Raw genomic sequence first — 12,453 nt, forward strand, 5'->3', positions numbered from 1 at the left:
CTAGAATTGATTTCTTTAGCTTTATCTACACTCTGTGATTAAATCATGTCTTTGCTTTTCCCATTTTTGATTCGGTAAAACAGAACATTCTAGTCTAAATATGATCTAATCCAATGTGATGTTTTGCCCCTGGAGACCGACCATTTTGTTCTTTTGGAGGATTCGAGTGTTTATTAGTTACTATAACAAGCTCTATGGTTCTCTCTCTCTCCTTGTTTGTTCTTTTGAAATAGTATTTAATGCATGGTTCTTTAACAGGATTTTGCTCTCGTTTTGTTTTATTAAATATATTCGTATATGATACCATAATTCACTGTAAGCACCCAAGAGAGAGGGATGGCGATCTTCAATCTAAAATTCTAAATAATGGGTCTTTGCTAGATCAAAGTTTTTAGTTTTGGTCTCAGCTTTTGCCTTTTGGCATAATTTCTTCTCTCTTTCTTTTTAACGAGAGGATAGAGGATATGTTTAATGTGAAAACGTATCACACCAATTAAGAGGAAAAAAATATTTGTATTTTGGTTTCATTTTATATTGAAATACTGAGTTGATGTGTTTAGGTATAGGTTAAATTGGCTTTTTTCCTGGAATTCCAATGGCTAAAGCTCAATCAATCAATTCTCCAACATAAAACATGATCACACTCGAAGAGAGATGAAAAAGAAGAAGAAAATCTTTCTCCAGCTCACGGAATATAATCTCAATAATTCCGGGCAACAACTCTCTTGAGAGTTATCAAACTGAATCCCTTTAAATATAAAATCGGGAAGAAGTTCCAATTGCAATAGGACTCTGTTGATGGATCAAATCTGTCACAAAGACGTCTCCTGATAGAATGCTGACACTTTACGATAATTCATCTCTGCAGTAGCTGATTCTAGTTCAGCTTCTATTCTGGATAAGTGCAAAGTTGAGGTACTAGATAAATGACTTATTTAAAACAATCTCTATAACTTTTAGATAAATTTAATATTGTTATAGATAAAGTCAATAAATAATTTACATTCATCCAAAATTACAAACTCAATGATAGGATAAATTCTACCATTTTAATCACCTAGTCCTAGCCAAAATCTTGTATTTACACATTTATTTTTTATTTTTTTGGCTTCAATGGGATTACATTTATGAAAAATGATAAACCTACAATTTGTCTACAATTATTTTACCACTCTACTTAAAATTAAGGATATTTATGTAAAATTGCTTTATAAATAGGTATTAGTATTTTTCTGTTTAGTTATATAAATTTTAATTTGTATACGTAGGAGATACTTTTCTTATTACATTTTTATAGTTTGGTTTTGGACTTTTTTTACTCCAAATTTTTTTTCTGTAGCCACGATTTTACTCTGTCATAAATCAAAGTAAGTAATGTTACTCATCATCTAATCATCCTATGATGTGTTATTAGATGATTGAAGACTATTTATTACGTTTTACTTGTAAATCTATTATTTAATGGCATATTATGAGATGATGATGATAAAAAAGATAATGAATAGATTTTTTCAATCAAAGTTATCAAAAAACTCGAGGTTACCATCTCTCTTGTAAAAATAAAAAATGTGTTATATTTGTAATACATATCCGTGTGTTTGTGTAAACTAATATGTTAGCGTTTATTGGGTGGTACTACTCTAGCGGGGGCTCCCGCTACTACAATCTGGTGTTTTTTTTTTATATGTATTTTTTAAATATTTTTAAATATGTTTTTTAAAAAATTACAACATCATTAAAAATCACTTTTTTAATCAGGAAATTTTAAGACAAAAAAATAAAAAAAATAAAAAAAAAATGCGCCCAGCATTAGCCCCCATTGGAGCTACCAACGGGCTCCCAAGTATTTTCCTTATTCGACACACTTGGGAAAACTTACTTTCTATCTATAGAAGTATTTTTATCTTACAAAACACTATGTTTCTATCTATCAAAGATATGTTTGCTTTGAATATAGAGAGGACTGGGCGTAGCCAATATATTTTATGAGTTCTTGCATGTGCTGCTGCGTGTTAAACAAGAAATATCTCGTGCTGCTGCTTATTCTTTCAAGAAACTCACCAATCTAGCTATTAAGATTTAATATAAATAATAAAATCTTGATCTATCTTTCTTATCGAGCTAAAATATATTGGAGGGCTCATGGTAGTAGTGGTGAGAAATCTACGTGGAAGTCATCTATTGGAGGGGCTGATTTCCCTCTATCTATTCTCTCCCCTCCCAGTCCAATTCTCTCCCACGGAAGCCTCACCCACACGACAACAGTCCTCAACAAGACGGCAACAGCACTCTCACACAGAAGCTTCACCCCCACGACGAGATACCTCAACGAGACGGCGACGGTCCTCCCAGTGAGATTCTCTCCCACGGCGACGGTCCTCTTTGCCGCTCTCCTCACTGCCAGTCCCTAATCATTACCCTCCTAGTGAAATTCTTGACGTGTCAAATTCTAATTGCAAGTTGAGATAATGGCATGCCAAGTTCTTCTGCAATTGGCTTTAGACCTTCTACTTTTCTCAGCAAGTCATCATTATTAAAATGTTCATGCTCATGCATCATTTGAGTACACCATGCCTCATAAAAAAATGTTATATATACTTTATGTGTCTATCTTTGAAAATTCGAAACTTTCAAGTTTAGACCCTCAAGCATCCATTCATGGAACTGAATTGTCTTTCAGTAAATTGATGTAGTTAACTATTTTTTGTGCAGATGGAGAGCTATCCTTCAGCAAGCATGGTGATAAAGGTAGCTGCCTGCCCAACTTGTCTATCCTATGTATGCATGCCAGCTTTTGGAGTTTGTTGACAGAGAGCTTTTGGAGTTTGTTGATAGAGAGTTTTTGGGGTCCCTTGGTCTTGGATGATATAAGAGAGGGGAAGACAAAGCTATTTTGGAGATGTTTGTGACCTGTTGTAATTTTTTAAACACTTTTTTAGCTAAATGTAATGAGAATTTGTGAGATGTTTGTGAAGTACTGAATATGTGGTGAATGTAATTGGTATTTGTGAGATGTTTTGAATGTACTGAACGTGTTGAATTTAATGGAAATGTTGGACATGTGCTAGCAAGCTTTTTGGACAGGCTTCTTGAACATGTGGTTGGGCTGATGTTGGTTTCATGTAGTGAATATAGTCTACACAGGAAATAAAATTAAAAACTTAGAATTCCATAAACTTGCATTAAGATTCAGAATTACATAATTCCATAAACTTGCATTAAATTTCATAGTTACATCCAAAACTACATAAACATCTAGAATTACATTCATAATTACATCCAAAACTACATAAACAGTCAATTAACATTCACTCTTCAAAACACTATTCAGTTCATTCAAAACATCTCACAAAAATTATCTAGTGTGATGCACCTATTTTAATTTACAATGAAATTCTTGACGTGTCAAATTCTAATTGGTGTCCGATAACCCCCAAAAATCAGCCCGACCGGCCAAAATCGGAACTGATTTTAATATGGTACTAGAGTTGTGGTCCTAAGATCAAATATTTCTGACTCAAAATTTCATCTTATTCATTAAATATTTTAAGAATTGAATATGAAAAATGTTAAATGTACTTAAAAAAAACTTATTTATCTACATATTAGTTATTTATATGCTGAAAATTATATAATTTGAAATTCAAAATTTGATATTCGAAAGAAAACTAACAAAATAAATCTTGTAAGTAAAATTATAAATAAAAGTGTAAGTACATGTAGCTAGCACTACTTATTGAATATACTTATTCCGGAATATTAATTACATCAATTCATTAATAAACATAGCCAAAAAGAAACAGTAAAGGATGTAGAATTGAATAGAATATTGTCGTTGCGTTTATTATATAAAATGGTTAAAATATATACAACGAAATATAAATGTAATCCCATCGAATCCAAAAAAATAAAAATAAATAAATATATACCCTTCCCATTGAAAATGTTAGATGATTTGAAATCTTTCTTCTCCCACTTTTCACTTTTCTTCCATCCTATCTTGCTTTTATATAATATGAATAATGATATACAGTAATTATAACAACCAATTTCATAGCATCATTTCATTAAAAATACTACTTTTATTTGACATAAGGTCATAGGTTCATGTGTAACCAACTAATTAACCCTCGTGTATGCGATTGAATAAATTAAGGAATCCAATAAATAAATTAATTTAAAGTTTAAACCTTTTGTTTTGTTTTATTTGTTAATCTGAACAACTGAAACTTTGACCAGTCGACATCTACTTTTCGAGATGCCATCTGGTACCATTAGTAGATGCAATATGGTCCAACGTACCTAGCTAACCACCGGACAATTTCAGTGCGACTGTCATATATTAGTGTTGGCGAATTACACAATAATATAATAAAAATTATAATTAAATTAAAATTAAAATGAAACCAATTTAAAATGAGACACGAAAATCTATTTTTTTTTTTAAAAAGATCCAAGTCCTATATAGTGTACAAAGTATCAGAATAACCGGTGCAGTATAATTCTTCTTGACTTGACTCATTCAGGATACAACATCCCAACTGATCGTTGTATAACTCGAACTAACTCTGTACAAATAGTTGAGCCCAAAACTCCACTCAAAGACCATCTCTCTATTGTCTATAAAATCTTTAAAAAATATACATACTATTCTTTCCTCTTTTTCTCAAAAGAAAAAAATACTACTTTCGTACTCTAGAGCATTACTCTCTAATAATTAATAACACTCGGTACTGGACGCCAACCTCCATTTTTAAATATAAAAAGAAGGTAGAGTTGTAGACGTATGAAAACTCGGCAATCGATCAAAAGAATAGACACCAAATTAATATAGAAAAGAAAACGGCTTCCAGGATTAATAAATTAGCCGGTAAGCAATAAAGTGACAATATTGAAGAGAAAGAAATCAAACTGTTTGGTTTAAAAACGGACAATAAAGATGCAACGGCTCAGCCATTTAAAAGATTATTATGTAGCAAATGAAACATCAGCCCAATTAATGATAAATTAATGATTAAAAAAAAAGGATCAACTCTACTATAATCAAACAAACTTTAATGACTATTCTCAAATAAAATATCTAAACTCAAAATACTATTTCATTACTATTTATAAAATTTTGAGATATTCCAAATATCCGAATCACTCCTCCAATTTGCATAAAAATTTAAACTTTGTCTCCTTCTTTATTATCTCCGAAGTGCATGCGGCCTCTTATAATTTGCTCATAGGTTCATGTGTAACCTAACTCGTGTGGTATGCGATTGAATAATTTAAGGAATCCAATAAATAAACCAGTTTAAACATAGTCTTTTGTTTTATTTGTTAATCTGAACAGCCGAAACTTTGACTACTCGACATCTACTTTAATTTTCAAGATGCCATCTACAAGACAAAGTGCGACGATTATTTAACACCGAAGGTGTATGTACCATCTCCTTCTCGAGGGTTCCTAATTTTTTATTATTGTTGGCCCATGCGCAACTATAATTTAGGGGACGTTTGGACATAGAGTTGAGATATGAAACTTTTTAAATTTATCGTTATTTCATTTTTCAACATTTTTTAAATACAAAACACTTGTTGATTTTAAATCTAAACATGAAAATCAATACATGAACATTTATTTTAAATTGATATATATATTTTAAGGAAAATGTTAAATAAATTGAGATCGAGGGAATTTTGTTTGTTTGGCATGAAAGTATCTAGTACGGTAGATAAAAAATAACTCTGCTATAATTAAATACGTCGTCTCTATCCAAACATGTGCAAACTTCAGACATGATAAGGAAAAGAGAAAGAGATAGAGAGAGATGCAAAGAAGAAAAAGAGAGGGACAAAGAGATCGAAAGAGAGGGACCATAAGATAGAATGAATCTTATTATAGCACAGCGTCAAGTTCGCATAATTGTTTTATGCCTGCCATTATTTTCAATTTCTATAGGTTAAACAATATGGCATAAAAAATCTAGGAAAACCATGCATGAAGGCATTCATGATTTTTAAACAGAAGGGGGGTAGTGGTGGGCATTCATGATGGTGTGTTTAGTTTTTGAATGTAAAGATTGGTGACAGATGTAATCAGGAGAGAGGCTTACAGTTTTTGTAGTGTTTTTTGATAACTATATGTTTAGTTTTAAACATATAGTTATCAAACAATAAAAAAATTTTTAATAGTAGAACTTATTACTTAAGTTATAAGCTATAAGTCCTAAAACTATAAACTATAGTTCTCACCACAATCTCAAACATGTAATTAGGAGAGAGGCTTACAGTAAGAAGTTCCAATACCCAGTGTACTTGTTGCATGCAGTTGAATGGAGATGCTCGAGTTGTTTTGTGTGGCTGTGGTGATTAATGGATGACAGTTTTGTTGGCATTGATGCAGAGGACATGTGAGCAGAGTAATCAGGGGAGACGATTCCAAGCTGTGGAGTATAAACAGAAAACTGTTTAAATAACAACTTATAGTAATACTAACGCCGACGAAATTTCTGTAAGAGAAAAAAGATGAGGTACTATCAAAATATTTATTTTCTCCCTATAATTACTACGGACTCATTTGAGAACTTCCATGAAAAATTTGTCTACCGACTGTCAATTGACTGATGGTTAGTACTCCGCTCACTATGCAACTTATTAAAAAAAAATTAAAAATACATACATAGAAATGTATAGTTAATCTAGAGTTTCAATTTTCTTCTTTTTATATTTTTGAATGCCATTTTATTTTGAATATATTTTGAATTTGCCACTAAGTCATATTTTTGGAACTGGGAAGGAGTGATGAATTTCTGGTGGGGTCATGCGAGGGGTTCATCTTAGGCTGGCTGGATTTGAGGGGTCATTACAATTATTATTTATTGGACTCTTTGGAGATTTCGATGTATAACTAGGATGGAAAATATACACCATGACCGGAGGAGTATTATTCTGGTGGTGAAAGTAACATTAATGGATATCACTATTAGGTTGCGGCATTTCAGAAAAATGGAAGCTCATGATTTACGAGTGATGCAGGAATTTAACTGCCCCATTGTACCAGTTTATGCGAAAGTGTCGAGGATGATAAAGTGGACGGTGTCGGATGTGGGTATGTTAAAGCTGAATGTGAATGGTGAGTCTTGTGGTAATCTGGGGATGTTGGGTGGTGGAGGTGTTATTTGGGATTCACAAGGAAGAGTCTTGGTCGGATTTGCTCATTTATATGGCCAAGCAACAAATACAATTGTGGAGTGTCGTGCTTTACTAGATGGTTTACGGCTATGTCGTTCGCTTGGGTTGAGGGATTTATTGGTGGAGTCTGATTCTACTGTAGTGGTTGGATGGATGGCTTCGGGTATTAGTAAATATTGGTTTTTATGGGATTTCTGGGAGGAAGTAAAGATGCTTGTTCGTTTGCTTAAGGTTCGGGTTCGACATAATTTTAGAGAAGCTAATATGGTTGCGGATTTTCTGGCTAAAGAATGAGCGAAAGGGAGGATTGCAGATTTTATGGGAGGAGATTATGTGCAAGGAAAACTTTGAGGTTTAGTTTGCTTGGATAAATTGGGAATTCCTTATATTCATTCTTGATGTAATTTTTTTCATAGTTGTTCCTCCGCCTCAGTAAGGGTATTTATAATAAGAGGCTTAGACCTCGCCTTTTTTGAAAAAAAAAAAAATGGTGCCTCAGCAATGGAGCAAAATGAGATTACTTTGATACTAATTGGGTTTCGTGTATCCGATGGATACTTAGTTTGATGATCAAGAAGTTGTTCAAAAAGTTAAAATTTCTTAAAGTCTGGGCATAAAAATCATAACTTAAAATCTCTGTACATGATTTAGGCCAGCCACTGTCACGCTTCACTGGACTAAGTCCCATCCTAGTTGCAGCTCTACCTTCATAAATATTTTGACTTGAGGTTGTTTAAAAATATAAAACAAACTAAAATGAGTCGATGACTCAGTAATAAAACCATCATAATGTAAGCATACTTAACATAAGGTTTTTCAAAAATATTTCATGATGAGGACTTAAAATTATGCATGTTCATACGTATGTTATGACATGCATGATTTATCTTAGCTTATCTGACTTATTTTATCGTACTGTTAAATAAGTAACTTCCTCAAAGTCATATTCAATGGCCAGAAGATCCAAAAATATTTTCATATAAAAATTTGGATCTGATAGATAATTACTTTAATGTTCAAGAAGTTATTCAAAAAGTTAGAGTATCTGTAACAAACCAAAAACAAAAGATTGCTGCAATGGGGAGGCATTGGCCGATCGTATTCGATAAGAAATAGAAGAAAACAAGTACTTACTAGATTTTTTTTTTTTGACAAACTTGGGATCAACAATTAAATCTAACAATTTTTTTTTCCTTCTAACAAAATATCAACATTATTTTTTAATTCTTTTCTTCTTTTACCATTTTATTATTTTAATTTATTTACCCATCTGCAATATCAAAAGATCACTAATTGCCAAAATATCATGGATTTCTGTTTTTTAAGTTGTTCAGAAGTTTCAGAAGAGGAAGCCAAGATAGATGAAATGTTCAAAGGTTTTGGAGCCCTATAACAATTAACAAGAGGCAAGCATATATGTTGATTGTCTGATATAGAAGAGAGTTCTTTATAGGAGGTTGGAAGTGGAATTTGTATAACTGAATTCTTCTAGTGGATTGTGTCTCTTGATTGGTTAAAGATGAATGGTTTTACCATTGATAAATTCTTTAGAGACGACATTTTCATTTTTTGACGAACTTTACCCGAATTACCCTTGGAGTCTGCTAGGGTTCAAAAATGGCCTCTGCCGGGCCCCCCCTGGGCAACCCGACTTTGAATGCGAGAACTTGGACGTTTGCAGACTTGGTCTCGCAAACTCCCCTGCCCCTACCTGAGGTGGAGATACCTCTTAGGCCTCCGAAATCCATTGATGGTGAACTTTGCGTGATGTTTTCCCCGGAGGAAATTCAGAAATCAGCGAAGCCTTTTGTTTTCTCTCTTGTGCTGAAATTCCTGCGACAAAGACCAAGTTTGGATGTGATTAGAGCTTTCGTGCGGAATTGTTGGGGTCTAGCAACTTAGCCAGTGATTTCAAGAATGAGGAAACCGAGAAATGTTTTCCTTCGATTCTCCTAAGAGGAAGATTTCCTCAAGGCATTTTCTAAGGAAGCCTGTGATATTGAAGGAGTCCCGTATAGAATTGTTCATTGGACCACAGAATTTACAGAGGAAGCAGAGCCCTCTCGCGTCCCTATCTGGGTTTTTCTACCTAGATTGCCCCCTAACTTCTACCATGAGGCTTTCCTAAAGAATTTATCTCTCCCATTTGGTCGGTACATTTGCAGCGATAACACGGACGGGGCCAGGTTCTGCGTTGAAATGGATGCAGCAGTGGAACCCTTAAAAGGGTTTTGGATCGGAGCCCCAAGGCAACAAAGCAACCGATTCCAGGTAATTATTTTTGAAAACTTACCTGCTTTTTGCACTTCTTGTAACTTACAAGAGCATAACAAACGAACGTGCAAGAAAAACGACCCAAAAGGAAAAAACCTCTTAGGGAACAAAACGGCTCAGAAAGTGGAGAAGAAACGGGCTTCCAACTCCACCTACGACGTTGAGATAGAAGAGGGTGAAATGGGAGGCGGAGAACAGAGTGGGAAGATACCAATAGATTCGAGGGTAGTTCTGAACATGGAAAATGTGAGTGTGAATGAAGTTGAGGCTAGTTGTTTGGCAGGAGATAGCAATGCGCTCAAAGAAAATGCAGTGATTACTCAGGTACGCAATAAAGTGACAATATTGAAGAGAAAGAAATCAATCTGTTTGGTTTAAAAACGGACAATAAAGATGCAACGGCTCAGCCCAATTAATGATAAATTAATGATTAAAAAAAAGGATCAACTCTACTATAATCAAACACACTTTAATGACTATTCTCAATTTCAAATGCCACACCATAACACAAAAAATGTCTGACATTCGTTTAATTTGGACAGATTTGAGATATCAAAATTTTAAAATTATTAAAATTTCTCATAATTTCATTAAATTTTTCAACATTTCTTAAATACAAAACACTTATCAATTTGAAATCTTCAAATTTTTTTATCAAATTAATCATTATCTAAACACAAAAACCAATATAATTTTTACAAACTTTAAAACAAAACATGACAAGAATCAATATAAAGTTTTCAAACTTCAAAATAAAATAATATTAAAAGTTATATTCAAACATTTTATTAATTTTATAAAATATTAATTTAATTTTTCTTCTCTCTTTTGCTCAAAATCAAATAAAATATCTAAACTTAAAATACTATTTCATTACTATTCATAAAATTTTGAGATATTCCAAATATCCGAATCAGTCCTTAGTCTACTGTTTCGTCTACCAAATAGATGCAGGATATATACACTCCTCCAATTTGCATAAAAATTTAAACTTTTTCTCCTTTATTATCTCCGAAGTGCATGCGGCCTCCTAATTTGCTCATAGGTTCATGTGTAACCTAACTCGTGTGGTATGCGATTGAATAATTTAAGGAATCCAATAAATAAACCAGTTTAAACATATATAGTCTTTTGTTTTATTTGTTAATCTGAACAGCCCAAACTTTGACTACTCTACATCTACTTTAATTTTCAAGATGCCATCTACCAGACAATTTCAGTGCGACGATTATTTAACACCGAATGTGTATGTACCATCTCCTTCTCGATGATCTATGCAAAGCATAATATATACTAATTAGCATGAGATTCGTTTTCGGTATTGTAATTTGGCATCCTCGAGGGTTCCCAATTTTTTATTATTGTTGGCCCATGCGCGACTATAATTTAGGGGACATTTGGACATAGAGTTGAGATATGAAACTTTTTAAATTTATCATTATTTCATTTTTCAACATTTTTTAAATACAAAACACTTGTTAATTTTAAATCTAAACATGAAAATCAATACATGAACATTTATTTTAAATTGATATATATATATTTTAAGGAAAATGTAAAATAAATTGAGATCGAGGGAATTTTGTTTGTTTGGCATGAAAGTATCTAGTACAGTAGATAAAAAATAACTCTGCTATAATTAAATACGTCGTCTCTAACCAAACATGTGCAAACTTCAGATATGATAAGGAAAAGAGAAAGAGATAGAGAGAGATGCAAAGAAGAAAAAGAGAGGGACAAAGAGATGAAAAAAGAGAGGAGAAAATATAGAAATCTCCTCATCATAAGAATATTGGATTTTTGCAACCAATTCATTTGAGAGTCCCTACAGAAATTGACACTAAAACTTATTTTTTGCATCCAACTTACACTGGTCGCAAGTTCCTATCGCTATCGCTAATGGTGATTTTCGGGAAAAAGAACAATTGTGAATATTTGCAATGATATATATATATATATATATTGCAACTAGTACTTTCGACACAATAGGATTATAGGGTTTTTGCGACACTAATACATGATTTTTGCGTCCAACTTAAAGTCGTCGCAACTTTCCATCACAAAAGTTAAGAGGAAAACGAACAATTTGACTTAATCTTTTGCGGCCACATTTTGTCCTTTTGTGTCATTGTTCACTCGTCGCAAAAAGTTAGCAGCATTGGCAGTGTTTTTTCCCCTTGTTGTCCAGGAAGACACTCCTCTTTGTACACCATCATTCACATCGAATCCCCCAAACTTAAAGATTCAACCCTTTAAAAATGTTAAGGAAAGTCACTACATGGGTTTAAGCATTGCTTTCACCATGCTCAATCTGCTCTACAAGTTGGAGAAATGACGAAATTAGCTGGATACATTTTGGCTTTTCTTTTTAATAAGTAGATTACAAACAGTTGGGCTGCCCGCTTTACTTTTATCTAAGTTTTTATTTTACACTAGGCTATCGTTATTTTGCTGGTATGAAACTGATTTCCTAGCATTTAAGTTTATACTCGTGTCAGAATAATCTGCTAATTGATCTATTCCAGAGTCGATGTGTGTGAATTGAGGAGTTTTGTCTGTCTATCTTCAACTAAATCTTAAACATTACATTGGCTATGCTGGTCCATCTGCAATAAGGATATGGGATGTTGTCTATTGTAAGAACTGTCCTATATGTGAGTTGTTCACCTTTACTGTTCTATGCCAAATAAGAGTTTACATTAATTTTGTTGGTTGTAATGGAGAATTTTATTGTCCTTTCTTCAACCCAATACTGTTGTTGTTACTAGTCAATATTTATTTATATATATATATACATGTGTGTTGGAGTACCATATTGGCATCTCCCATAGCATGATAAAAGTAGGATTTGGGCTCTAATTATTTAACTTTTCCCTTCTCATTATATTGGCATCATTATCCACATCTAATGATTGTAGATAGCATTGGCCAAGAGCATGTGGGTCAGATGGCATGAGACCCAGCCTCCATAAAAGAGGTCCTGAGTTCGATCCCCCTCCC

At 33.1% G+C, this 12,453-nt stretch overlaps 1 protein-coding gene across 1 annotated transcript; it reads left to right on the forward strand.

Moving 5' to 3' along the window:
- The first annotated feature begins 6,957 nt into the window (after window positions 1-6,957).
- LOC122291135 lies at window positions 6,958-7,473 on the forward strand. The gene has a single exon (XM_043098780.1). The coding sequence runs from the start codon at window positions 6,958-6,960 to the stop codon at window positions 7,471-7,473; it is 516 nt and encodes a 171-aa protein (XP_042954714.1).
- The last annotated feature ends 4,980 nt before the right edge of the window (window positions 7,474-12,453 follow it).

This window comes from Carya illinoinensis, chromosome 13, assembly GCF_018687715.1.
Source record: "Carya illinoinensis cultivar Pawnee chromosome 13, C.illinoinensisPawnee_v1, whole genome shotgun sequence".
NCBI classification, from domain to species: Eukaryota; Viridiplantae; Streptophyta; class Magnoliopsida; order Fagales; family Juglandaceae; genus Carya; species Carya illinoinensis.

Coding starts and splice junctions, on each gene's coding strand:
- LOC122291135 (XM_043098780.1), top strand. CDS start 6,958: ATGGATATCACTATTAGGTTGCGGCATTTCAGAAAAATGGAAGCTCAT.